Source organism: Megalops cyprinoides, chromosome 3 (genome assembly GCF_013368585.1).
Source record: "Megalops cyprinoides isolate fMegCyp1 chromosome 3, fMegCyp1.pri, whole genome shotgun sequence".
NCBI classification, from domain to species: Eukaryota; Metazoa; Chordata; class Actinopteri; order Elopiformes; family Megalopidae; genus Megalops; species Megalops cyprinoides.
The window spans coordinates 25935300-25961337 of NC_050585.1; the positions used below are offsets into that span (position 1 = coordinate 25935300).

At 40.1% G+C, this 26038-nt stretch overlaps 2 protein-coding genes across 4 annotated transcripts; one reads left to right on the forward strand and one right to left on the reverse strand.

Moving 5' to 3' along the window:
- Positions 1-331: 331 nt before the first annotated feature.
- zc4h2 (zinc finger, C4H2 domain containing) lies at positions 332-7283 on the reverse strand. The gene is made up of 5 exons (XM_036525011.1): positions 7159-7283; positions 5959-6130; positions 4019-4191; positions 3290-3452; positions 332-1702 (listed from the first exon to the last, which is right to left on the reverse strand). The coding sequence occupies exons 1-5, from the start codon at positions 7209-7211 to the stop codon at positions 1589-1591; spliced, it is 675 nt and encodes a 224-aa protein (XP_036380904.1). The 5' UTR covers positions 7212-7283; the 3' UTR covers positions 332-1588.
- A 507-nt stretch (positions 7284-7790) lies between these two features.
- zc3h12b (zinc finger CCCH-type containing 12B) lies at positions 7791-25749 on the forward strand. Of its 3 annotated transcripts, none has more exons than XM_036524614.1 (6): positions 7791-8433; positions 19376-20166; positions 20322-20461; positions 23653-23887; positions 24076-24182; positions 24282-25749. In XM_036524614.1, exons 1-6 carry the CDS (start codon positions 8233-8235, stop codon positions 25703-25705), a joined length of 2898 nt encoding a protein of 965 aa, XP_036380507.1. In that variant the 5' UTR covers positions 7791-8232; the 3' UTR covers positions 25706-25749. The 3 variants fall into 3 exon arrangements, with proteins under 3 accessions (XP_036380507.1, XP_036380509.1, XP_036380508.1); XM_036524616.1 differs by lacking the exon at positions 7791-8433 and adding an exon at positions 17770-17837; XM_036524615.1 differs by lacking the exon at positions 7791-8433 and adding an exon at positions 18239-18297.
- Positions 25750-26038: the final 289 nt, after the last annotated feature.

Genomic DNA, 26038 nt, shown 5'->3' on the forward strand with positions numbered 1-26038 from the left:
AAGAAAAAAAATCCAAAATAATTAAAAAATGAATACAGATACAAATTTTACATACAGCTATATTAAATAATATGAAAACAAACCAAGCTGCTCATACTGTTTGAGTAGGCTAAGGTAGGGGTGTTCAGTTCAATTTCTGTATATATTTAAACAAAATAATTACAGTTTAAATATGCTATGGAGCAACATCACTTCCCTTTTTAATTCACAAACAATACTTACCACATACGTAAATTTTAAAAAGTACACATTTTATGGATCAGTATAAACTTTAAAACAAACTTTAACAATAAAACTGACAAGATATATGACCAATGAGAATTGTGTTGGATAGTGTTACTGAAGACCTCCCAAATAAATGCTTTCATATCACTGTTTTTTCAAAATTGATCTCTAAAGCTATGCCACTAAACCTACAGACCACTTAATATCCCCCATTTCCTCCTTCAATGAAAAAAGTACAAGACCACTTTGAAAGCACACTCATTAACAAGCAGTAGTATGTGGTTTATTTCAAAATTAAATTAATAGTGTGTCTAATATTCTGAAAAAAATGTAAATCAGTGACCCAGAGGGATGATGACATACAAAGATTGACCATAACAAAATAGCTGAGATCATGAAGATCATGTAATGTAAATCAGGAATATTAACTTGCCATTAACTTACTAAAATGCGTCCAGGAGTTCTATCTGGGCAAAAGGTATTTCAATAGTAATTGCATATCTCGTGAAGAGATAAGTTACCAGGATCACACTGACACAATATGCACTGTCAGAAGAGAATGGTTCTAGGTGTGGTTAAATGAATTTGGCATTTTAGAAAAGAATTATTCATATGTATTCATATTACATATAACCAACTATCCTTATGGTATACAGTCAATGGCCCCTTTACAATTAAACACTGAGTACGATGCTCTAAACCATAACTAGATACACTTCTGACTGACAACATACATGGAGTTTAATAAAATAAAGGAATACTGGCAATTATAACATTAGTAAATAACAGAAAAGAAATTGTCAATTGGGGTTTTTTGCCCTGCTTATTGTATGTGTATGTGTTTTATCCTTCAAGAGAGTTACCTTGATCCAGTTATTAATGCCAATAAAAAGTCAATCAACATTTGTCAACCAAAGGTTGTTCTTTGAAATAGTATGAGCAGTCTGCAATAAATTTGTGATTGTGTCACATTCATGTTGTCATGTGTCACAACTTGGAAGTAATTTCAGTTTTTTTGAGAAATGTTAGCAATCATTTCAAAACAAACCTCCTGTCGAACTGTTTCATTGGACATTCGAAGCACACACCCAAACAACTGGAAGATGGCTGGTTTCACTGCCTGGTATATTCAATGACTTCCCCTGGACTTTATTTATTCATAGTACCTCCCTGGGTGCACTTCTGACCCATACAAAAGCTGCATGTGTCTCTGAAAGCTGAAATGTTAGCACTGTTATAAAGCCATTCCCTTTTCCTTAAATTACACTTTCAGGTTTGTGCTTCCATCATATGTGAATGTATGGCATGATAAAGGAAAAAGAGCTGTCCTATTTCACAAACCAGTAGCCACTTCAGTCCCGCTTTATTCGTCTGGCTTCCTCTTTGGTTTCTTGGGATTCCTAGAACGACTTTTGGCTTTGCAAAGGGGACATATCGGTGCGTTGCGATGGATTTGTTGGTGACAAGATAGACAAGCCTAAAAAAAAGTTGAGAATTTTTGTCAGTTACTTGTGTTATTAAACCCAGGTTTTATGAAAAAAAAAATCCAGCACTGCTAGGTATATCACACTTAAATATAGGAGTAAGTAGTAGAGGCTCACCACTGGAGCTGTTCTAAGTTCCAATAATGAGCCCGTTGACCTTGAGCCCAAGGACCTACTATGCTGTACACTGCATGTGTCTCTATATTGGCGGAATAATTTCACACTACACACACCGTTACTTTGCAGACAGAAACAAGAACCTGCCAATAATGACCAGTCTACATCAAGCCAATGACTCCTGAAATGACTCTCCTCAGAGCTTGTTGGAGGGAGTGAAACTTTGGGAGAATGAGACACATTTTAACCAGATTCCTCAGGCATTTCAATGTGCCTTTTTCTGCTGGAAAGAAGCAACCAACCAAGGACCAATTTAAAAATCAATGCCCTAGTGTTGTGGTCATTTTGTTCTTCTCAGTGAGAGAACCAGTCTTGACTGCGTTGGTAACTGCCCTCCCAGAAACAAACTTAAAATGCTAATTTGTCAAAGCATCATCTGAATTAGGAAGTCACTGTCTTGAAGCAAATTGGCTATTTGACAATGGAGTCAAACAGATTAGCATCCTTTTGTTATTGAGATGGTCTCAGTTGTAAATATGTTAAAACAACCTATCCATCTGAATTCTTTCAAAGCAATTCACCCTGTTCCTGTCCAGCACATGGTCCACATGGTAGAACCCATACCTTAGTCTTTTGCTTGAATAAAGGTACTCACATTAGAAATTATTCAATACTAGTCAAAGGCCTCTTATCCAATAACCCAACAGAGTGCAATATTACACTGCTCTTCATAATATCAGTTTGCCTCAAAAATTTCACATTCTACTCAGCCTTTTGGTTGGAGTGGAGTATCAATCATCCGTTTGAGTGCTGTGGACAATGGCATGTGGCCTTAAATCAAAAACGATATTTTGTCTTCATAGCTACAAAGACATGAGACACAGTACAAGTTCGTAGGTTGTCCTGGATAAAGACAATCACCTAACAAACCCACACCTCTGGTAATGTCATTATGCTTAAGTGCTTCTTTTTGAAGAGCAAATTAATTACATTATATGTCCTGAAGGCACCACACTCCCTGGGTCTTTTAAGAACCTGCTGGTAATTTTCTTCTCCACAATGAAATTCTGGCCCACACATAATGACTCCAGCAGAAGACTGGCATTAATCAAATTGTGCCACGCAGCGTTTTAGCTGAATTCCACAACCCCTAAGTAGCCAAGAAACCTGTTTTTCACTGGAGAAGGCACTGGGGTGAATAATACAGCATACAGGACAGACTCATTGGGCCAGCCAGTTTTAGCATCAAAAAATGTACTGGCAAGTACAACAGTATCAGCAAAAACATAACTCATACAAGAAATTTCTTTGTGTCCCCAAAGATTACCTTTTCTTGTGCTGAAAAATGGGAATTCAATTCAATGTTTAATGAGATATGTAACATTGCTTTAGTCACACTACTCTGCCAGTTTATCCTCTAGCTGTTGGTTTGCCCTCATGTTATTGACACAATAGCCACTCACCTTCATTGGTGGAGGCTGCTGTCGGAATGTGGCGGTCTGTCGGGCATCTTGCTTCCGGGCAACCTGGAGCTGCTGAGCAGCGGCGGCGGCTGCCGCTAGAGACTCTGGTATAGGGGGCTCCTGAGGTTCTGTCTGCCACTCTGCTTTCTGCTTCTCGAAGTAACTGGACAAATCAAATGTCAGAGAGGGTTACTCAATGGTGAAAAGCACAACACTTCTATACAGAAAGCTATGATTTTACATAGGAAATCCACTTGAACTTTTTCTCTTTCACAAGTGTAAACAGAAATACATATTCTAAAAAGACTACCTGCAGTATGGGGCAAACACATCTATCAGGAATAGTTCTCATTTTCAGAAACACAACTTGTGAATTATGAAATATATTAAACAAACAAAAACACTAACTCCAGTTGTAATAATTTCTATATTATATTAGTATCTGTTAATCTGAAAATGTTGTTGTTTATGGGGGATATAAACACATTTCACAAACAAAGACCACGTCACAGGTGGGACCATTACAAATTACCAGACTACAGTGACAGTCATGTGTCAACGTGTGCCCACCACCAGCCAGAAATAAAGCAAGTAATAATGTGACACTGATGGATGACGGAGGAAAATCTAGGAAAATGACTACATTTTAAAGAGCAAGTTTGAAAATGAAGATGAATGGATACTCGGGCCAGGTGGGGTTCAGGTAAAGGAAGGCTTTTGTGCTCTTACTCCAGCGAGAGCTTCTCCTCCTCTTCGCACAGGTCCGGCAGCCTTTGCAGGCCAAGAGTCATCCTCAAGGCGTCCACGTGCTCCTTCAGGGGCTTGTATTCCTCGTGAAGGCGTCGCGTAGACTCCAGCAGCTTGTTCAGGTCGTTCTCTGACTGCTTGATCGTGTTCTCCATCTAGGACCCAAGCACAGCATCAGACTGACAATTCTTACACCAACCAACAGGGCAATTTGTTCAAAAGCTAGACACTCAAACACTATCTTAAACACTAGTTTTTGTAAGTGGGAAAATCACTAACCATTTATTTTGAGATGAAAATATAAACATATAGGATTTTTTGGCCAATATCTCCACATGAATTTAAGTCTTGGTGCTTATTTTGGAAACACTCATTAGTGGTTATCTGCACCGATTTACAGATGAGGCTACTGGCATTTCAAGCATAATTATCAGGTCCTTGCTATCCCTGTAGAACATGATGTACAGTACTTGCTGTGCTTGCAGCATTTGACTGACATTTTATTCAGCTCTGTGCTGACCCAGAAAATGCTGACAGGTTCAACAACCTTACCAATATAAGTGTATGTTATACACATATTCATTTATACCACAGATTTAATAGGAATGAATTGCAAAATACCAACAAATAGGTACTGGATCATTTGTCTGCTTAAAAAAAAGATGATATACTTTATACTTAACATCAGACAAAGCCATAATGTTCATAGAAATGTTCATTCCAGAAAACATTTAGGTCACATTTACCCACACCGTTACATGATGTATTAAATAAAATCCAACAAAACAACTCTACACCAGTACACTTTTGGATAGCTCAGTGGAAGCTTCTGTGAGTATACCTGTGAGTGTTTCCTGTTGGGCTATGAAAGAGGTTACACACATAAGTTAGTAGTCTGTGTCATATCATGGTAGTATGTACCAGGTTTTATTTTAATTTTTATTTGTCCTTCATTTACCCAGGAAATCTCTTTTGAGATGATTAATTAAAGCAGATAGGTAGATAATATGGTCAGCTCCACAATTTTGGAGACAGCTACAAAAGAATTCACAATAAGCTGAACATACCACTGTAGTTTCCATTATTACAAATTTTAAGGATACTCAAACAGTGGCAACACTACTGAGAAGTGGATGCTACCACCCTAAGCTGTGACATAAGTTGTTCCAGAGGCAGTTCTAATTTCAAAGCCATCAGATGAGAACCCCAAAACAAACTGACATCTTTGGGATACAAAGTGTTTGGGATACTACCCATTGCCTGCATGAATGTATCATACATGGCTGGAAAGAAGGAAATACCCTCTTATGAAGGCAAACTACAAAAAAGAGGAGACTTGAATTTTAAAAATATACACCTCCAATGTAAATTGGAAAAAATACCTTATGGCCAAATTAAATAAAATTGATTTTTTGGATATGCTCACGTGCATTGTGCTTAGCATACAAAGGTAAGTATGTATTTAAAAGATTGCTTTGCATCTAGAGATCCTAGAGACCAGACAGACAGAGTCATGTCCTTCACCAAGCAACAGGACATTTGGGCCAAAAACCTGGTTTCCTCTGCCAAGAAGCTCAAGCTTGGCTGAAAATGGATAATGATGGTCATAACAATGGCTAATGAGGCACAAAACAAATAGCCTCAGCTGGGCATCTCATTCCTCACACCTCAATCCAGCACAAAAATTGTGGGTGAATCTAAGAAATTCATACATACATTTTTCTCTGTTACATCTTTTGTTTTCACTTAATAGGGGCATAGGTAATACATACAGAGGGTACTGTACATCTCCAGGCTTTTGTTTGTAATTGGGCATTTCCTCCCCTTTTTGCTAATACAATTTGAATAAAGCATGATCAGCCTGCAGATCAGACACCCTGAGGGCACTTCCACCCCAGGTGACCCTCACTGTCAGTACGCACCACATTGATGTCAGCATGGATCAGTCTCAGCTCCTCCACATGAGCCATCTTCTCCTGCAGAAGCAGGTCCATCTCCTGCTTATACTCCTTCAGGTGCTTCTCTTCTGACTCCAGTGCTTCAAATTCGCTCTTCAGCCTGGATTTGATCTTTTCCATCTGAATGGTCTTGTTTCTATGACAGGACAGCATAGGAAAGGACATCGTCATGACTGCTCATGACGATTACATTTGATGTACATTTGTAATCGTCAACATTTGTAAGAGCTCAAAAATGACTGATAATTCAACGACAAAAAAAAAACGTTTACACAATTTAAAATTACATACTTATATAGGTTTTTTACTTTAAGCTGTATTTATTCCTGTGGTCACATGCTATCAAAAATATGAACGGGTTTCCTATCTAAATGAGTCACGTCACACCGCAAATCTGAAATCATGGACAACATTCGCTTTTAAATACGGTGTTGTTGGAATTCAAATACTGTAATTGGACAGGCATGAACTTTGTGAAGCAGAAGTTGGCAGCGCAATATTCCTGCAAAGTTAAGATAATTCGCATTTTTCACAATGTCATCATACCTGCCGGTAACATACAGCAAAACAATAAAATTCCTTTCTTTACAGGAAGCCTGCAATCTACCTAGTAAACCACACGAAAGCAGTCCCAAAGATACGCCCACCAATCCTGCAAGATAGCACGTTATTAGTTACTCAGACTTGACAAATGGACTTTGCTTTAAAGCCCAAGATACAAAATAAAATTTAGATAAAATACAAAATAAAATATTGCTAGTTGTGTTTGGATAGTTCTCTGACTTAGCACGCTAATTCAGGGTAGTTGCCTGAATTAGCGCGCTAAGTGGTAGTATTGCTTTATCCAAGCAAATTCAATGAACTAACGTTACAATTAATAACAGCTAACTAGCCATCAACAGAACAGCCGTGACATCACGCAAATGTAATCAGCTGTAATAAATCTAGGTTGCTGACGTTGGTTATAGTCCGCACTGGCAAATGTAGCTAAGGTTAAACCTGCAGCTAGCCTGGCAGTTTGCTAAAGTGTTATTTTGCATGCTAGCCACCTATCTAGCTAACGCTACCTTACCATCAACTCGACAGTATACCGGGTTAGGGAAACATATACCTGGGTTTAAAACATATGAATCCCCCCTGTTCTGATAGACATATTGCAATTACCTTATTTCTTTAATGTTTTCTAGTTTGCACATAATTTCTTGTTCATCCGCCATGATTTCTTTCAGTAGACTCCAGCAACAGGACTGGTCGTCCAGATGCCAACAAAACAATAGACAAGCGGTTTTGCTGGCTGGCTCCACGGATGATTTTGGGCATGTGCAAAAAAACAAAGAATTGTGGTAAGTGAAGTCAAAGATGAGAAATCATGGCACGCCGAAACTACAGTTCCCATCTATTTAGAACTGTTGGTCCTCCGTTTGCACCACTAGTCTACGATTGGCCAAAGAATATCACATGACGCATGTAGGCCAATCAGAGGGAAAATACGTCAAAATTCGGCGAGTTACCAAGTGAAGAACGCGGGAGGGGGGGAGGACACGTGGGGAAGGTGCAGTAGCAGAACACTAGAGGGTGCAAGAAGCCAGCTGCTGCCCGGTTGTCTACCGTCGGTACATTGGGTGGTCACCAAACTCGGGCTATGTCGATAATCCATAATATGAGGCCTCTTCGATTGTTTGCGGTTGTTTATATGTATGCTAGATATAGAATAAATTTAAGATACTTTCGTAACCATGATGTACTTACTGTCGCCTCTTCTAACTCGTTAATGATATGCTGCACGCAGTGCACGGGAGTGTTCAGATAGTGCAGCACATATGCTAGCTAGCAAGGATAGCTGTAGTTGAGCAGGCAGGCTATCTACCATGCAATTGCTGCACTAACAAATGTCAGGAAATTAAAATCCTAGTGACACTGGTCGGTATGATCAGGAGCATCTCGGTAGCTTGCCTGATAGGTAGCTATATAGTAAGTACACTATAAGGGACACGTAGTTCTTGTTCTAATGGTTTGTATTCGGAACTGGCGACAGGGGGCGGCAGACCTGTTGCTAAGAAACAGTCTGTGGGAGGCAGCCAGGATGATGGAGGAAAGGGATGCAGGAGGATTGTTTTTGCCGTAGTGCCCGGGGAAATTATCTTTATATGTATATGACCCTTTCAACAAGAATAGCCATCAATCATTAAAATATTGGACTCGCAGTTGTGTGCGTCTGACGCTAATTTATTATAATAAATGGTTTTGGAGCTGGTAGCGCCCGCGAGTGCAGGCCCCTTGCTGCAGCGCTCCATTCCGTATATCGAGCGTGTTTTCCGGGTAAGGGTCAGCCACGGCTCCGCTGAGTCAAACTGCGGCAGCGCCAATGCCAGTGACAGCAGCTGCAGCATCACAGTGAATATCGAAGAGGGCGAGGAAGGTGACTGCACAAAGGCAAAAGTAAGAACGTTTGAATGTTTATTAGCGTTTTCCCTGTTGTGGAGAGAAGAGTTTAGTTAGCTAGGTGAAAATTGTTAGCTAGCTAACTAATCAGGTTGCTTACATTTTCATGAGTGGCCATGCGAATATTACGGATTCGTGTTTCAGTATGGAATCATCATCATCACATCAGCAAACTAGCCATCTACCTTCCATACTAGCTGCTTGTGTTGCTACCCGGTCGTAATTATGATTTTTCTTTCTGGCTCCATGTGTGTAATGTTTGATAACATTTCTGACGATTGCAAACGAATATTTAACAATTTGTTAAATAACAGATCATTGTTGAAATGCACAGCAGCCGGGACATTATCTAAGTGTCCTTTGATTTTATGATAAAAATTGTTTTAATTGGCCACAACAGACAAAAGTATTGTTCTTTCATAAATAGTCAATGTATTGGTGGGTTGTTCGTCAGACGTCTAAATCGCACAACCTCTTACGTGTTATAGTTTTTGAAGCAAGTCAAGTTAATTCCTTTAAAGAACATGAAATCCATCGTATTCCTAGCCTCACAAACACACAGGGAATATATTTTGAAGTTACTTCATATATACATATACACACACCAAATTTCTACAAATTATTGACAATGTATATTAACTATCCCTCTAAAATCCTCTCTCTGAGTTTTGATGAATTTTCAGGTATGATATTGAGCACGCACAATAGAATCCAGCATTGAGTGATATAGTACTCTGAGAGTGTATACGTGTGCTTTCTTTTTCAGAATTAAGGTATAAGGTACTAAATTATTCATGATGACATGTGCACGCTTTCATTAATGTTTAAAATGGCATTCTTGGTTTTGAGAGTTCAAAAATGTTGGTCCCTTGTGATGCAACTTCACCTAGTAGAAACTTAGGCAGTGGAGAGATATCTAGACATTATCCTCTGAGTTTACATGTCCCCACCTTAGCTGCAATGTACAGTACACTGGAAGCTGGTCTAGCAGTTGAAAATAAAATAAAGTCTGTCCAAATATGAACAGATATTGACAGAAACCACCAAGGATGACTCCCCAAATACTCCAGATTGAAAAAAAAAGCTTTTCAAATAAGTTGCCTTCCCTAACTGATGTAATTGCATGCTTGACAGTTGAAATTAGGCTATTGAAGCATTTCTCAGTGCTGTCCAGGAGTAGCCTACATCACCCCATAATTCAGTCCCTCCCTGGCCACGTGTCATACTACAGCAGCGTAGCTAGGTTACCAATAAACCCATTCAATCATGCAGGTTCAATACTTTAATTTTTTTGTTTTTTGACAATCACAAATCACAAATGATCTCAAATGAATGTGTTCTCAGGCTGTTCAATGTTTTTTTTTTTTTGACAGCACAGCATTACCTGCAAGGGCAATTTATTACCAGGAGCAGTAGCACAGGCAATGTAGGTTTTCTAGCGTTATTGCAACGTGTGCGGCATATTTGTTTTGCAAGGTCTGATCCTCTGATCCACACAGAGGGCCTTGGAAGGAACAGAAGCTGGGAGTCTGTTCCTGAGCTAGGGAGCGGCACGGCTGAGGAGCGCACTCTACTTGTTGCTATGAGACAGGCTGCACAAGCCCATGCATGTGCTCGAGAGCGCAGCGGCCTTGTTGGGCTCCAGCCTGCATAGTGGAGGAGGAGAGGAGGGGGCCTTCCGCCTCGCTCCTCTGCGCTTTCATCGCGCCAGGAAATTCCAGCCTGCAGTTTCAAGTGAAGCACCAGGCTTCCTGCAGAAACCTGCACGCTTTCACTTTTTTTCCTTTTTTTATATGTCTGTGCTGCGGCCACACGTGAGACGCTTCAAGCCGGCTATAAATGGCACACATGACACTGCACTCTTGCCGAAGCCTTACCTGTTTTGTTTTTGTTTTTTTGTTTTCTTTTTGTTCAGAATATTTTAAGTGAAATGCGTGTAGTAGTAATTTAGAAAATATAAAACCTTATGAAAACCACAACAGAGGAACTAAAGTGTAGTCAAACTGCTTTATGGTTTCAGTATAAGACTGAATAATACTTGAACTGGTGATGATTATAATGTGAGAAGTCACAGACCCAATGTCATTTCCTGTGACAGATGATTGACTATTCGGTGTACACTTGCGTATTGTACGTCAACATTAACATTCTTTAGAATTTAGAATTTCTTTAACTGAAAATACACTACAGTCCTAAGTATGGGTTGACAGACATTACAGCCAACAGTTGGACTAGCTAGATTAATTCTGTCAGTTAGGTAGCGAACTAGATACAGTAATCTATAAATTCAGTGTCAACTTGTGTAAACCAGATGTCCTTTATACAATCACTAAAGCAATTGCTCTAGTGATATTTTACAGTACATATATTTCTCAGCTAGGTAATTATGTATCACATCTTTAGCCACATTAACTAAAAGGATAAAAATGCTCACCAAAGCCAGTTTCCTTTGTCTCTGTGTTGTTGCTATTAATCTCCATTTTTGCAACAAGTTGTGTTCCACTTTGAGAACAAGGTTGGATAGACTTTATCCAGTACATTATCACCTCTAAACATACCAGGTAACACATAAATCAAATACAACTATATGTATGAGATAACAAACAATTATAGTTCAGGTGCCTTACTAAAACATTGCCGTTACTTAATCGATAAGCAGTAATATCACCTGTACTGCTTCATATAATTTATCTGAAGCTATGAATTTTTTTTTATCCATTTTCAGGGTTGGTCGTCATTTTTTAAGCCCAGTGGTGCCACCAGCCCTTTGATATTGTTGAGAAAACAATGCAGTCTGATTAAATCATAACTCACTTTGATTTCCTTCTTACAAAAATGTCATGTTTTACAACTGCATATCCCATAATTGACCTGTCAAGTGTTATTTTAGGGGCATCTTAAGTTTAAAACATAGTTTGAATTATAGATAAGAGACATGATGGCAGTATGTTTGTCTTTCATTTAATGTGGCCCTGATCTGTAATCATCTGACAATTGTTCTGACATCAACTACTTTGCAAGGTTCCTGGGTAAAGATCTTGTATTCTCACAGCCTCCCTTTGTAATGGAAGGAGGTGTCAGGAATGGTTCAATCCTGCTGTTTACTCGGAACCACCTTTTTGTGGGGGTGTAAACCTTCTTAATTTATGAGGGAGACATCGCTAGTGACCTTTTACCTTCTACCCCAGTCACACCCCCAGTTTGACATTTAAACTCAGCCTCCAGGATTAAGTGAACCCAGAAGCAGATGAACATTTTGAATTTTGGAAATCTGAGTTGTCATAAACTGCTCTACACTGTTACACACTATTACAACTATTAAATTCTTAGCAGTAGCATTTTGTCTCCCTTACACCAAAATGGATATGACATCAGCTGGTGGATCACCAGCACTTGCTATCTGAGGAAATGATGGGTTTGATTCTTGAGGGGCTGTTCTGAGAGACAACTCTGTCTCATGATGTCCTTTACATGTTTTTAAAGCAAAATTGTGGATTATGCTTTTTCAAGGAGCCTGCATGGAGTAATTTCCATTATCTTTCATTATACATGCTTTAAGCATGTATTAATTTTAATTCAGTTACACCAGTGAGATAAATGGTAAGCTTATGTTTGTGTAAGAGGTACTTCTGACCATTTAAGAAGAAGCACTTGTTCAAGATCCTTTGACAAATGCATAGCCTGCCCTTTCCCAAACACTTGGATATGTACTACCTAATAATGATCAATGACCACACATCTGCTATTCCAAAATATACTCTTACTTTATCAAGACACTTTATACCACATAAGGGTAGAGGAGAGTAGGTGTTTTATTTCGGTTGCATATTGAGTTCATAGATCTCAGGGGTTACAAAACTATGGGCTGGGGCCCACACAGCAATTGCTGTAAGAACCTGTTTTTCACACTTTTTTGTATTCTGTTTTCAAAATGAAAATTTGAATGTGTCTACACTTTCCTTGTCTACATGCCAATAGGAAGCGTAACCTAGCAACGATTATGTTTCTCAGAGGTGTGATTTAAAGCTCTTACACACTCCAGTGCGTTTTTTAATCATTCAACTGTATATCAGGTTTCATCAAATCAATCTCAGCTTTTTAAAAATTCGGAGCAGTATTTTTACAACAATTACAGACTGCAACACACAGTTGATGTTTTTTTTTTTTATGTGCAGCAGTAACCCATGTTGCCGTCATTTTCACATGCTCATAATCAGATGTGCTAGTTTTTCAGCAGCAGTCCCCAGGAATGGTTTTATTTGTATCAAAAAGGATTCTGGAGAAGACTGGAGTGGTCACATGTGACAGAGGTCCAAGACCTATTCTTTATGCAGTATCACCTGTGGTAGAAAACCTGTTTTTACACCCCCCAGCTTCCAGTCTTCATGCAATGCACTATGTCTCTTTTCGTGATCTGTGGTACTACATATGTTACCTGTACACAAATATACAGCCTTTTACATCTATCTTATAACGTGAAAAATTCGATCATGAGTAAAAGCATCTACTTCTCATGTCATTTTTTCTTTTATGTAGTTTTGGTATCACTTGTTCTGCATCATCGTTGTAATACTACATGCTGTGAAAAGCTCAGATTTATCCATCCTCCTGTCTTGATAGTGTTTGTCAGGGCTGGCCAGAGAAAGATAGGCTGTGTTTTCCCAGTTAGTCGTGACTGCTAAAAAGCAGTTTGCTGATGACAAGGCTGTGTTGCTAGGCAACGTATGTCATGGGCTGAGCCTCTTGAAGCTAGATGGTAGTATCCTTCTCTCTGCAAGACAAGGGGAAGCAGTGGTGTCATAAGCACGTATAGTGTCCAATCATTTAACTGGGGTACATGTTCCCCTTTTGGCTTCTTTATTTCACTGTTGTTGTTACTGTATATATTTCAAAATTCATCTGTGAATGTAGAGCTCTTCCAGTGTAGAATATTTCAGAACAAACATTGTGTACATCATTAAAACTGAGCAAGTAGAGTACTGAGTGTTATCCCCTGAGCTTTCTAGTTGTGCACTCCCACATGAGAAATTAGCCAAAGGTCTCTCAGTTTGCAGGAAATGTTGGAAAGCCCCCCCCCCAACTATTTTAAAACTATTTTACACCAGCATGAGGACAAAAACACCTTCAGCTCTGTCTGGGCTACCATATTATTTTAAAAATGACAGACATCAGTTAGGCCTAGAAATCATGCTGGTTCATCATGCTTACAGTAATTTGGTACTATTAACTGAATGTTAGAGAGGATCAAGCCCTATGTTGTTTAAATCATAAATTTTTTAACTGACTTGAAGAGCGCAAAGATGGCAGACTTTTAATTATCTTGTTTTCAGTCACATATCACATAATACTACTGATGGCACAAGCGACACAAGATATGGTATTCTTCTGATGATGTGCCGACTGACACTTAGCTTGCTCAACTGAGATGTTTCCTTTGACTGTGACACAGAGGGTGCTTAACTTAATTGTTGCCTCCCACAGTTTGGGCTCCAGGAGGTCGAGCAGTGCTTGCAGAAGAAAGCAGTGTCGCAATCGTTTATTGCAACATAAGTGTAATATTCAGTTCATACATTGAGATGTCGGGACAAAATGTACATGGTTTCTCACTTTACGTCAGAGTGAATCTGATTTAAACAGCCCTAATTTTCTGGAATGAATTTTATCACTGGGCTTTGTTTTTTTTTGTTTTTTAGGTAACATGGCAACAGGCTAACATGAAGTTGCAAACATAAGCAATAAACTATGTAGATAGTTCTTTCCTGTCAAGGAAACAGCTCAGAACAATAGATAGATATCATACAAACATAATATTGGTGCCATATTATAGGCAATTTTGTCCCCCCAAATGTTCTGTGACATTTAAGTTGCTGTTTGGGCAATATAGTGCTATCTCTAAGAATTTTAGAAATATAGTCCATAATGTGTCATGTTCATGTAATTTGTAGTCTGTCAACACTCTTTTCACGTTCCCATCCAAAATTATATGTGAAAACAAATACTAATGAACTGTACCCCTTATTTCTGGGCTCTTGTGTAAATATGTAGGCCTCAGGACCAAGTATTTATATGAAGTAGCAAAGGACAAATATTAAATGCTGCAAACATGGCCAAACATGTTTTATCAACTTTACCAAATGGTATTTTCAATAAGAAATGACTCCCAGTAGGTAGGTGAATGGAAGTGGTCATTCCCTCTTGTCAGACCTTTGATGAATTAATTAATCTTAATCTCAGAGTCATACTGAAAACGATTGCAGTAAATGACACATGCACAGATTCTTACAGATGTGAGGAGGAGTCTGTGGAATATTTCATATGGTGGCAGTCCAATTCAATAAGCAAACTGAATTCTAAATAGTTTTAATTTTGTAACTTAATGCTTAGATATGTGTGGAGGGATACATCATGAATTCCACCAGGCATCAGCATACAAGCATTCATGTGTAATTTCCTGTCACCAGTCACCACAGTGAGATCGTAGAGCAATATATTACGCACGGTGTCCTGCCTGTTTAGATAGAGGGGGGAATAGTTGTAGTGAAGAGGAAGTACTCTAGTGTGGTGAGGTAAATATTTGTTTTTGATGACACAATTCAGAGGAGAGTTCGTCTCTTTATCAATGAGCTGTTTTCACATGAAGTAATATTGTTTTGCCCATTTTGAGTGTATTTTTAATGATATGAAGCACCTAAAATGTATTGTGCTAATATATAATACACACACACTCACACACTAGGGTCCAAAATTATTGGGACACCTGGGCGTTTTGTGGTTAAGTGTGGATGTGTCCATGTAGCTATTAGTTTTATCACTCAAACCTAATTTATGGTGTAGCAAAAACAGTTACATGTTTTGGCAACTATTAACATTTTCAAAACATCTCTTTATGTGGTTGGCACACGATTGCCTGATGACTACCCTTATTTCCAACATTTTAATAATATGTATGACATTAATTCTGCCAAACAAACTGACAATTCCATGACATTAACTTAATTTTAAAAGGTACCTACATACTTATTGAGTGCAGACAAGTGAACAAAAATGACCATCACTTCAATTAGGCCTGATTGAACGTTGCCCTGCCCCCTAATTGAACACTCATACTAAACCTAACAAGGTTGGAACATGGTCACAGAAGATGAAGCTGAAATTGACATTGACATAAATATGACTTTCCCAATGTCTCATGGAATATGCAGCAAAAATATTGTGGGTTTTCAGAAAAAAAGTGAGTGTCCCAATAATTTTGGGCACCATATATATATATGGACAAAAGTATTTGGCCACACCTGTTTTTCAGGGTTTGGGCTAGGCCCCTTATCTCCAGTGAAGGGCAATCTTAATGCTTCAGCATACCAAGACATTTTGGACAATGCTATGCTTCCAACTTTGTGGCAACAGTTTGGGGAAGGCCCTTTTCTATTCCAACATGACTGTGCCCCAGTGCACAAAGCAAGGACTATAAAGACATGGTTTGATGAGTTCGGTGTGGAAGAATTTGACTGGCCCGCACAGAGCCCTGACCTCAACCCCATCGAGCACCTTTGGGATGAACTGGAACGGAGATTGTGAGCCAGGCCTTCTCGTCCAACATCAATGCCTGACCTCATAAATGCTCTAAAGAATGAATGGGCACAAATTCCCACAGAAACACTCCAAAATCTTGTGGAAAGCCTTCCAAGAAGAGTGGATGCTGTTATAGCTGCAAAAGGGGGACCAACTCCATATTAAAGTATATGTATTTGAATACAATGTCATTACAATGTAATGGTCAGGCATCCAAATACTTTTGTCCATGTAGTGTATATATCAAATCAAAGTTAGAAGATTCTGTAAAGGCATGAATAATCCTCTTTATATTCCTTAACCTGTCTCTCTTGGAAACTAGACCTGTAGTCACACTGAAGTATTACTGGTTTTCAACCTTCATTGAATGGAGAGATGAACATTATTTAAACCAGCGGTTCAGCAGTAGTGCAATGTAGTGTAATGCTTGATTGTGTTTGTGTCTCAACCATCTTTTCTTTGTGGAAATAAGGTTAGTAAAATCTATTATTACTATTAGTTATACCAGTATCTGGAGAGTGGAGAGATAATGTTCTTTTTAATAATATGATCAGTCTGAGACCTGGGTTTTTGATGCTCGTGGTTTACAGGTCATTACAAGATTGTTCAGTTACCTGTGTCTCCCACTCGAATCACAGAATCAGTCTTAGATTAAATTAGATTCAATTATAAGGTAGAATTTGTTACCAAACTAACAAGAAAGAGTCTTGATCATGGTTTATTTATGAGGGCAGAGCTACGTCTCTGGCTTCACAACCATGGATTCGCACATGGCCTAGTCAGGCATAGGGTGTATTCACTGCATTTTGTGTGCTCTTGGCAGATTAACTCAAAGTGATCCATTCACATAGCTCTGAAAGTATTTCATAGTGGATATTGGATAGCTCTATACAGTTCATTAAGATCAAATGAGGTAGAAACAGGATCTGATGCCATTCTACCACTAACAGCTTGTTGGAACAATTGTTTGACTATCCCTGTACTTATTTGGATTGGTAGTTTGTGAAAAGGGGAGTATTTTTTTTTTTTACATTGTGCTGTTTTTTGAATAGAAAGACTTGCATTTAGTAAAGCTGTTTGTGAATTCATAATGATGAATTGACAAGTAATTAACAGCTAAAGAATAGTGAACAAGAGTTTTTTTTTCCCCTCTTGGAATAGCTGTTTGATGTCATTTTCGTTAGTTTGGGTTGCCTTGAATTTAACTTCTCTAGGCCTCTATACTACAGATAAAAACGTTTACATGTGACAGTATTTGCAGTAGTGTGAAGAGACACGTGATTGGGCGAACTAGTTGTATACTGTACCACACATTCCTTATGTAAATGATTAATCATTTCTGCCCATTTTTCAGTTGACATTAGTATTGATACACGAGAGTTTGAAATGTTTGCTAGTTACCATCCTGACTTTAACCCTGTTCTCGCTTGCATATATGCGACAATATGAAGTATAATTTTCTAAACGTATTCGTCACAGACAACCTAGAGTGCCAAAGGCTGAGTAAATAAGATGAGGATAAAAGAATTCTGGATGTCTCGTATTGTGTGATGTTGAAACCAAATAATGGTGTACTCCCGCTCACTATTGTGATGTTGAAACCGGCGAGTTACAAGCAATAAGAATGTGACTGAATTTGAGAGTCGAGGAGGCGTTACGGGGACATGCAGTCCAGCCCCAACGCCGTCATTATCCTCGGCGAGGGCGGGACAGAATGAAAGGCAGCTGTACACATACGACAGTATGAGGACAGAAACTATGCGGAAAGATTCATCACACGCCGGTGTCGTGAAAACACATGGATTTTTTGCATTGAACATAGGAAAGTTAAGGTGAATCAAATATGAATTATTTTCATCTGTTGTGTTGAATACTAACTTTGAAACATAACGCAAAGATAGGCCTGTAGCTTGCCTATTCTCTTTTAGGTCAGTAAGCTTAACGCTATCTGTCTGCCGCATGTTGTACGTGGTGCTTCGGGAAAAGTATTGTTTGAAAATATTGATGCAGTTAGTAGCTGCTTAAATCTGTTATTCACTGATATTGATTTTCGAAAGAGTACTCCTGTTCGGCAGCAACAGAAAGACGATGACCGTAGAAGTCTGGTTTTGATAATCGAATCTGTTTTACGTAAACAGATGGCTACAAAATAACTTTTCTTCTCTACTGCAGTCTTACATTGTTATCCTGAGTTCGTTTCGATGAGGGAATACTCGTGTCTGTACATTGATGTTAGACTCCATTTTCAGTTCGGTTAATCGAAACGAAATCATGAACGTACCAGTAAGCTGGGTAAGCTTTGATTTATTCATTCATCATCAACAGTTATCGAATGTCCGACCCATGCTATAACACAGTAAAGGAGATTAATTTCATGCGAATCAAGTACAGTTTTACCAGGTGGGGACATGTTTAGCACAATGATTTTTGATAAAGTTTTGTAACTGCAGTACATAATTTACAAGTTTACTTTTTAAATATATTCTGCATAATGGACATTTTTGTTAGAGATTTTATTGTGTTGTTCCAAAATTGGCTTTGCCCATAGTGATTGAACACTGGTCTTAATAAATACCTCTCAGCTTACTTGAATTATTGGTGTTAAATTATTGATAGTCACAGCACCTGTCACAGGAATTCATCAAATCAAAGATAATTCTCAGTAAATCGCATTGTGAGTGACACCGAGAAAAAGGCGTTTGAATTATTAAGTGTAGCTTTGCGGGGATGCTAAGATCTTAATTATGTGCTCAATGCACTTTATTGTAGGCTACATTCTTTATTTTACATGTGCTAAGGATTTATTACTGTGGAAAATTTATCCTGTTGTTCTGCTTATATCATGGAAGCACACCGACTTGTATGCTGTATAAATGACACCGACACAAAGTAATTTTTTTCTTAGGAAATGTTATACTGGTTTTATCTTGCTCCAGGAATGCATTTCCTTTTATTAGTGCGTGTTCCCCTGTTTTTAGGTTTTGAATAATAATCAGAATGCTAACTTCAGATATTCTTAAAAAGAGCGTGATCTTTATTATCACAAAGAAATGTTTTAATCTACATGGATCAAATGTCACCAAGAAAGCATTTGAGAGGCAAAACAGTGTAGGAATGCTGTATTTCTTTCAATGTTTCTTGTCTGTTCAGGACCTAATTGCTAGATTGGTCTGTGTATGTCTGTCAAAGTTTAGATTTTGTTTTATGTAACAAATATTTGGTCATGCTGTTGAAGGTCTTGGGGTTTTCAAGTTATTTTACCTGTGTCATCGTGTAGAAATGTACTTGCATGCTGCCCATATTCAGTGATACTGATAGTCACCTAATACAGTCTGACAAATTTATCCTCATTTTTTTTGTTCTCTTTCAGGACTATATAGCATCTCTGATTTCACCAGCACACAGAAGAAAGGAGCGTCTAACATTGGCCCTTCACAAACGGCTGCTGGCGCTGAAGTCAGCCATTGAATATGACTCGCAGGCCGTGGTGGAGGTGAGGGAGCGCACGGTGGAGATCTCTGGAGGTGAGCGCAACGTAATGACAGCTTGGTCCATGCTGGAGAAGCTGAAAATGGAGAAACGCTCCTCCAGAGAAGAAGTCAGTGCTCTGAAGGAGGCCTTGGACCTCAGCGGGGAGTCAGAGGAGGGCAGCAGCTCGGAGAGCGAGGCAGAGCAGGCGAGCGGCAGCGGCGGCAGGAGGAGAGAGCCGCTCATTTCCACCAAGCCCCACCGGCAGCTGTGCCGCTCGCCCTGCCTGGACCGGCCCAGCTTCTCCCAGAGCAGCACCCTGCAGGAGCTGCGTGCCGACGACGTCAAGGCCGCCGCCGCCGCTGCCTGCAAGCCCGGCGGCGACAGGGAGTACCAGGCCAAGATGGATTTCGCCTTGAAGCTGGGCTACTCCGGAGAGCAGATCGAGACAGTGCTGAACAAACTGGGAGCCAGCTCCCTCATCAACGACATCTTGGCTGAGCTGGTTAGACTGGGCAACAAAGGCGAGGTGGAGGCTCAGGCCAGTGGCTGCACCAGCACCGCCACGCTTGTACCACGGGGCCCCTGCCCCAAGGAAATGGCCAGTCCCGAGGTGTCACTGGAGGATGAAGCTGTGGACAATTTTGATAACCTGAGACCAATAGTTATAGATGGGTCGAATGTGGCAATGAGGTAGGTCTTTAACAGGCGCATTAAAAAACTCTTAGCACTGAAACAGCAGTCTTCTTTACCATCAGGGCCTAGATGACATAATTTCAGTGATCTCTATGTAGGCAAACTTTTCACAAGAAGTGCTTGAGTGTTATTTTGTCTTCTTTGTCTTGTAGCCATGGAAACAAAGAGGTATTTTCTTGCCGTGGTATCCAGTTGGCAGTGGACTGGTTCCTGGAGAAAGGACACAAAGACATCACCGTGTTTGTTCCAGCATGGAGAAAAGAGCAGTCCAGGCCTGATGCCCCCATTACAGGTATTGCTTACATTTGTGTGTGTGTGTGTGTGTGTGTGTGTGTGTGTGTGTGTGTATGTATGTATGTATGTGTATGTATATACATATACAATGCCTGTGTGTGTGTGTGTGTGTGTGTATATATATACCGTAAAACTTAACGCCAAGGCGTTTATTTGTTTTAATTACTTAACTTTACCGGCGTTTATTGGAGACTCGGTGATAATAAGAGACCTGCGTTTATTTCACCTAAAGCCCTCAGGCTTCTGAATCTGCAAGCTATTGGTAGCTGAACTGACCAGGAAAATTCACTATGTTTTATTTTTCCCAAATAGCCTACTTAACAAACATCATACTCTTACTCTTTGGTAGCAACTCAAACAGGAATCACTAATAAAGCAGCCTATGATGGGAGAGCACAGTCTGTAGGAATAGCAATATCACTGTGAATTTAGGCTACCATGAACCGAAAGACAGCTTGTTTTGTTCGTTTATGTTTAATCTAATTCGTGAACAGATGAACACACATAGGGCAATTTGAATTCACTAAAACCTCCTTTAGCCTAATGTAAAAAATTATTTGTTTGTGTTATTTCATTTTTTAGCCACAGAAAATAAATAGGACTAAGCATTTTAACCCACTGCTCTTTCGTTTTATAGTCATGAAAAATAAATATAATTTTCCCCGGCGTTTATTTGAGGCAGGCGGTTATTTCGCTGAAAGGGTCGTGCATACTGGCGATTATAAGAGGCCTGCATTTATTGGAGATTCGGCTATTATTGGAAGTTTTACAGTATATATGACAGTCAAGGACCAGAGAGGGGTTCAGTTTTTAGCCTTACTGTATGTTGTCAGGTTTTTGGATTTTCTGTGGATTATAATGGCCATTTTTATGAGACCCACTATGTTTGATGAAACTAGGGTTTTGTTTGTTAGCTAGTTGGTTTGCTAAATACGTACTTTCCTTATATCATGATTTGGCCTTTAACTCTTGCGCAATTGGTATCTTATGTATGTGCTGTTATTTACTTTGATAAAAATGAGCAATAGATAATAGGTAATCTTCTCTGCCATGTGATTTTAAGTGGATTGTGATTTACCTGGGTTCCGATATTATTCAGTGACTCCAACACACAGGGGTACAGTAGTAGTATTTTAACCATGCTTATTCAAGGGTTTTACAGTGAAATAAGGAAAACTAAATGAATTGCATTTTGTATCTATTTTATTGTCACGCTGTACTACTCTTAAAAATCCCTTTTTTCATTATGAACACAGTGTACTTGCCATGGTGTCATCGCTGATTAATAACATAGTAGCCTACGTCTTGAGCATGTCATCTCTTTTACAGTTCTCAAATTATCATAACCTAGAAAGTTAGAGGATCAAATAATCGAGTAGCAAATACAACTCAGCTGTTTATTCTCTATAAATGTGGCTAGCTAGCTAATCAAGAAAAGGTCACCACACTTGAAAAACTTATAGCCTCATTTTAACTGTTCTGGCTGTATTTTAAAAATTACAAATTGAAATTTGAAAACTACAGTCACCAAGAACAATGCATTGAAAGGCAAAGATGATAAACAAATAGATAACTATGTGAAGTTCAACACTGATCTTCTCATAGGAAGTAAAATTTAGGAAGTTGAAGCTGCCATAGTTAAATCCAGACTGCAGGACTTCTTTCTGTTTAGCCTGACATATTGTCTTTCTTTTCAGACTCGACTGTAGCACCACTGAAACACAGCCAGTTATGTAGCCAACAGAACTGATTCTTACTCAACCATATGATTCAGTTCAGTAAAGAGGGTTAGACTTCCCATCTCCAGTAGCCTAAACAAGGTTGAATATTAACAATATTATGTCACTAGCTTGTGGTATTTTAGATAGCTGATTCTGACTAGGTTATCTTGATTAGCTTAAAAATAAAAAGTGAACGTTAACTTAAGTTTAACTATATTCTGAAAAGGTGTTCATTATTGACTGCTTTGAGTTAACAGACGAGTCGACATTTTCTTTGCATTCAAGACAAGTTCACTGAACAGTGTTTAGCAGATGATATCAACATTTCACTTTGACTGTGATTTGTGGCTCACAATGTTTCTAAAGTTCGTGTGATATTATTGTTTAAATACATTATTTTAAGACTATACACCTGAGGTGGAAGAAACCTATAATTGGTTACTCCAAAGGTGACAGTAAATGGGTTTCCCCGGGTTATTTAAATAGTCCATTTAATATTGTCACCATTCGTGCATGGCAAGTGGTTTTTTGAAAAAAAGGAAGGTATTAATGTATTGATTTTAGTACATAACTTACTTTAGTTATTTTAGTTATATTTGTGGCATGAATTAAGGTGACATTAATTCGCATTCATCTGTATCTACCTTGCAACCAGCTAGAATAGGTGGGTCATCCTAAATTGTGGCAAAATGTTATGTCACTTTTTATTAATTATTTACTTAATCAGACAGATAAACTCTAAAATGACAGCTGTGGCATACATCTTTTGATTGAAACAAGTGACCTGTGTTTTGAATGCCACCAAAAAATGAAGAATATGGATAAAACACAATTAATATAATGGTACACATGATCTCCTTTAATTACTGTCAAGCCTCAGGGAAGTCCAGGAATGCATTAAAAAATGTATTGCTTACTTCTGTGAAGTTCTGACATGACATAATTGTAGTAGTGAAATAGGCATTACATCAGGCAAGTACAACACTGTTAAATCTTCTGTCCCATCATGATAACTGTACTAACTGTGTATTCTTCCTGTGTTGTTTTGAATTAAGATTCTGTTGAATTAAGAGCCTGGTTTAATTACAGTTTTCTTGTATGGAATATCCTTATTTTTCACACCATTCCGTTTCAAAATGGCTGCTCGCCTTTGGTTAGTATCCTAACCAAAGTAACTGTGCTCAGTCATTCATTCTGTCTGAAAGTCGACATAGGACGTTTTTTTTCCTGTCTCTGTACGGCTCGAAAGGCAAGACATCTGCTTCTTTTGTGTACGCAGTTCACGTAGCAAAACTCACTCACACAATCATTTGGTATGCTTGAGTGCAGACTCAGAACGGTGATTAATTTTCCTTAGAACAGAAAATGCGGGGAGGAGTTGAAAAGGCTTGAAGCACTGCACTGCATTTTTATATCTATATAGCTATTATGTAGTCCAATTCGCATCCAATGCCATTCTTATTCTCAGACCAGGAAATCTTGAGAAAGCTGGAGAAGGAGAAGATACTGGTCTTCACTCCATCTCGGAGGGTCCAAGGAAGGAGGGTGGTGTGCTATGATGATCGCTTCATCGTCAAGCTGGCGTGCGACTCGGATGGCATCATCGTGTCCAACGACAACTACAGGGACCTCCAGAATGAGAAGCCAGAGTGGAAGAGATTTATTGAGGAGCGACTTCTGATGTACTCCTTCGTGAACGACAAGTGCGTAACAGGAGTTCTGCATCAGCTGGTATAGATGAACAAAAAAAGAATGTGTTGAAGATGCAGATCACATGATCTTTTATATTAAGAACAAGTTTTATTTAGCTGTTTTTTATCTAGTGTGTAATATTTCTTTTTTTCCTGCATCAGTACCTTTAATAAAGTCAGAATATGTATTTTGGTTTTAGGTTCATGCCTCCAGATGATCCTTTGGGAAGACATGGCCCAAGTTTGGAGAATTTTCTTAGAAAGCGTCCCGTTGTTCCCGAGCACAAAAAGCAACCATGTCCTTATGGTAAGTGCAAGTTAAAATTAAAACCGTTAACCAGCTGTTTCCTTTTTCACAGTCTTCCGCTAATATTATACCTTATACCTGTTTGAATGATTTATACAGGGAAGAAATGCACTTATGGACACAAATGCAAGTACTACCATCCTGAACGTGCAAACCAGCCACAGAGATCCGTGGCGGACGAGCTGCGGGCTTTCGCCAAGCTCTCAGCAGTGAAGACTATGAGCGAGGGGGCCCTAGCTAAATGCGGCGTGGGGTCCGCAGCTGCAAAAGGGGAGAGCAGCTCGGAAGCCAAGCGCGTCGCTCCCAAACGCCAGTCGGACCCAAGCATCCGCTCGGTGGCATGTGAACCCGAGGAGAGACTGTCAGTCGCCCGAAAGCCCGAGGCCAACTCCGTGCCTTCCCTTGTGTCTGCCCTCAGCGTGCCGACCATGCAGCCCGCCAAAAGCCATGCGGCAGGTGCCTTGAACACCCGGTCGGCCAGCAGCCCCGTGCCCGGCTCCTCGCAGTTCGCCCGCAGCTCCCTGGAGAGCATGTCCAGCGTGCAGTACCCCCCCATCCTGGTCACCAACAGCCACGGCACCTCCGTCAGCTACAGCGAGCAGTTCCCCAAGTACGACTCCGTTGGCGACCACGGCTACTACTCCATGCTGAGCGACTTCTCTAACATGAGCCTGAGCAGCATGCACAACACGGACAGCTTCTACAGCATGGAGCACGAGCACAGCATGTACCAGAGGAACCCCAGCCCCTGCCCGGAGCCCTGCCTCAGCCACTCCAACAGCGACTCCTTTTCCTCCTATGGGGACCTGTACCTGAGCTCTGTGGACAGCAGCCTGGAGGAGAACGTGAAGGGACACCCGTCCTCCTCCCAGAACAGACTGCAGGCTTTCACACACGGGTTCCACCATGAGGCCTTGACCAGGGTCCAGAGCTACGGCCCAGAGGAGCCTAAGCAGGCCCCCCGCAAGCAGTCTGTGTCCCACCTGGCCCCGCACATCCAGCACCAGGTGGTCGGAGCCAGGTCCAGCTGCCCAGGGGACTATCCCCTACCTCAGACCGTCCACCCGACGTCCGCCTCTCAGCCCGGCCGCTCCCTGGGCATGACCCGCATGGACAGCATATCGGACTCTCGGCTGTACGAGAGCAACCCCATGAGGCAGCGGAGGCCACCCCTGTGCCGGGAGCAGCACGCCAGCTGGGACCCCCTGCCCTGCGGGACTGAATCCTATGGATACCATTCGTACCCTCTGAGCAACAGCCTGATGCAGCCGTGCTGCGAGCGGGTGATGGTGCGCAGCATGCCGGAGAAGATGGAGCAGATCTGGAGGTCCCCGTGGGAGGCCCTGCCCACCGAGCACCAGGAGCGCCATGTCATCCCGGAGCACCAGTACCAGACCTACCGCAACCTCTGCAACATCTTCCCCGCCTACATTGTCCACTCCGTCATGGAGAAGAACCCGCACATGACGGACCCGCAACAACTCGCTGCTGTTATCGTCACCAAGCTGAGGTCTTGCCGCTAAGTGTTTCATTTTGAAGGCAAAAATCAGTATAATATTATATATTCGATGGACAGGAACCACTGTTTTAGAAAAAAATTGTAATGCACAGAGTAGACAATACTGTGTATATATTTGTATTCACAGGAACAATGCTGTAAATATTTTGTGACTGACACTTTGTTGATTTAGGAGTCAATCAGAGGGGAATCTGGAGGAGTGCATACCTCAGTGCATGGAATTTCAACTTTTATGGCCTTATATTTAAATGACCTCTCTGTGGTAATCTTGACCACAGTTCTTTTCCAGTTTTAATGTTGTTGAGGAGGTCTCGTTTGATTTTTTTTAAAGTGTTGA